The 1,955-nt window shown below is 49.2% G+C and overlaps 1 protein-coding gene across 4 annotated transcripts; it reads right to left on the reverse strand.

Moving 5' to 3' along the window:
• Positions 1 to 166: 166 nt before the first annotated feature.
• LOC116380631 (protein transport protein sec31-like) lies at positions 167 to 1,955 on the reverse strand. Of its 4 annotated transcripts, none has more exons than XM_031842532.1 (5): positions 1,895 to 1,955; positions 1,757 to 1,815; positions 592 to 1,676; positions 310 to 528; positions 167 to 229 (listed from the first exon to the last, which is right to left on the reverse strand). In XM_031842532.1, exons 1-4 carry the CDS (start codon positions 1,915 to 1,917, stop codon positions 313 to 315), a joined length of 1,383 nt encoding a protein of 460 aa, XP_031698392.1. In that variant the 5' UTR covers positions 1,918 to 1,955; the 3' UTR covers positions 167 to 229; positions 310 to 312. The 4 variants fall into 4 exon arrangements, with proteins under 4 accessions (XP_031698392.1, XP_031698391.1, XP_031698390.1 ...); XM_031842531.1 differs by having other exon boundaries at positions 310 to 549; XM_031842530.1 differs by having other exon boundaries at positions 310 to 408; positions 448 to 1,676.

A 1,955-nucleotide genomic window follows, 5' to 3' on the forward strand; every position in this document is an offset into this window, starting at 1 on the left:
AGCATTTACTGATCACTCACACGGCATGTCAAGACTGGTTTACAGGAGCCATTTTGCAACATGTCTTTTACACACTAGATGGCACCAAGCCTACAGAAATATGCACTCATGCTGGGAATTAACTAGTGCTACACAGCAAAGAGGAAGTCAAGACACAAACACAAGATGAAAATTAAAAAGCTTTTATTTTTTAAAACACTAATCATTCATCCCAGGACACCTGCTGCACCTATTTGAAAGAGGAAGATACATAAACATTAGAAACCACATTTATGCATGTAGAGAAGCAAGATATGATGAAGTACTCACCTGCTACTTTCCCATAAATGAAGGGATCCTGAGCCATCTGGCCACTGGATGAACACTCTGGACCCGTGTCTTGTAAGATGCAGAGGGCCGCTGGGGGACCACGTAGGCCTGCTGCTGAGCAGAGGTCGGCTGGGGGACCACGTAGGCCTGCTGCTGAGCAGAGGTCGGCTGGGGGACCACGTAGGGCGGCTGGGGGACCACGTAGGGCGGCTGGGGGACCACGTAGGGCGGCTGGGGGACCACGTAGGGCTGCTGGGGGACCACGTAGGGCTGCTGGGGGACCACGTAGGGCGGCTGCTGCCCGACACTCACTTCCTTCTGGTCAGCAGTTTTTTTCAGCCGTATGATAGCGTAGCCACCAAAGCGCTGAGGGATGTTGTAGATTCTGGTCAGGGGGAAGCGCTGATCAGAGATCCCTACACTCTTGGTCCTAGAGGCAGGGAGGTTACGAGCTCCCTGCGCCGAGTTTCTGCTGTTCCAGGATGTTTGGAGAGAACGCATACTGCTGGGGACTTGCTCAGTGGAGGTGTAGCTTGTGAGAGTATTTCCACTGCTCGGGTTGAAACCAGCAGGAGCACTATGTTTGTTGGACACTGGAAGAGACCGACTATAACTTTGGAGGCTTGAGGCCATGTGGGACGCTGAAGCAGGCTTATAGGGTCCTTGGTCAAACAGTTTGCTTGGGTATTGGTTCCCAGCCTCAGTCTGGCTGGGGTTATTTCTAGTTACCTCATTTTGGAGAGACGGGAAATGGGAAGGTTTAGATGCTTCAGAGCTACGATGTGAAGACACTCTTGTAGCAGAGGCACTGGCTGATGTTTTCGTCCGGGCAGGGATTCTGTGTGGCTCAGCAGCACCTGTGCTAGATAGGCTGGAAGCTTTCTGTGCTGCCGACTGATGGGAGGCAGGTTTGAAGGCGTAGATTTCTCGAAGACTCTGATAGTTGCTAGTACTTGGTGTACCCTGCTGAACTGGCCAAGTTCTCTCCCCGCTAAGCGGAGATTGACGATACCTACTGATTGAATTACCACTAGCAATATTAGTAGAAAGGCCAAAGTCATTTGGCCTCTTCTGCACATTTTCATGACTCAACCTAGTCTTTGGCCGGTTAGGTTTTGACTTCGAGTTGCTCGGCATAAACCTGACTAAAGCATAGCCCCTTCTAGCTGCCTCTGAAACACCTTGTGTATTGCCACTACTGGGAAATCTCTGGCTATAACCACTGCTAACTTCAGTGTTGAAGCTGCTGCTCTGGGCTGAGCCATGAGAACCAGAGACCTGTCTGAGTTGATTCTGGAGATCGCTGCCACCAAATCCACTACCCTTTTGAGAGAAGCCAACATTTGTGTTGCTGTTTTGTCCCTGAGCTGCAAGAGAAACAAAGACTATAAATCCACAGCTTGTAAATCACACCAATATACGACAGCGACATTTGTGTGTTGCTCACCTTGTGTAACCCACAAACAAAGCACATGCTCTGCTTCAATTAAACAAATCAGCAAGATCCTGCACAAAAAACACAACATCCAGTCAGAAATGGTACAGCAACTCAACAAATACTGAAAATAGCTGAAAAAAAACTTACCCCAAATGAACTCCACAAGCCATTTCTGTGTTCTAAAGCAAGCAGCCTGGTCAAAGCAACA

Source organism: Anarrhichthys ocellatus, unplaced genomic scaffold (assembly GCF_004355925.1).
Source record: "Anarrhichthys ocellatus isolate YVR2014 unplaced genomic scaffold, GSC_Weel_1.0 scaffold8030, whole genome shotgun sequence".
Lineage (NCBI taxonomy): Eukaryota > Metazoa > Chordata > Actinopteri > Perciformes > Anarhichadidae > Anarrhichthys > Anarrhichthys ocellatus.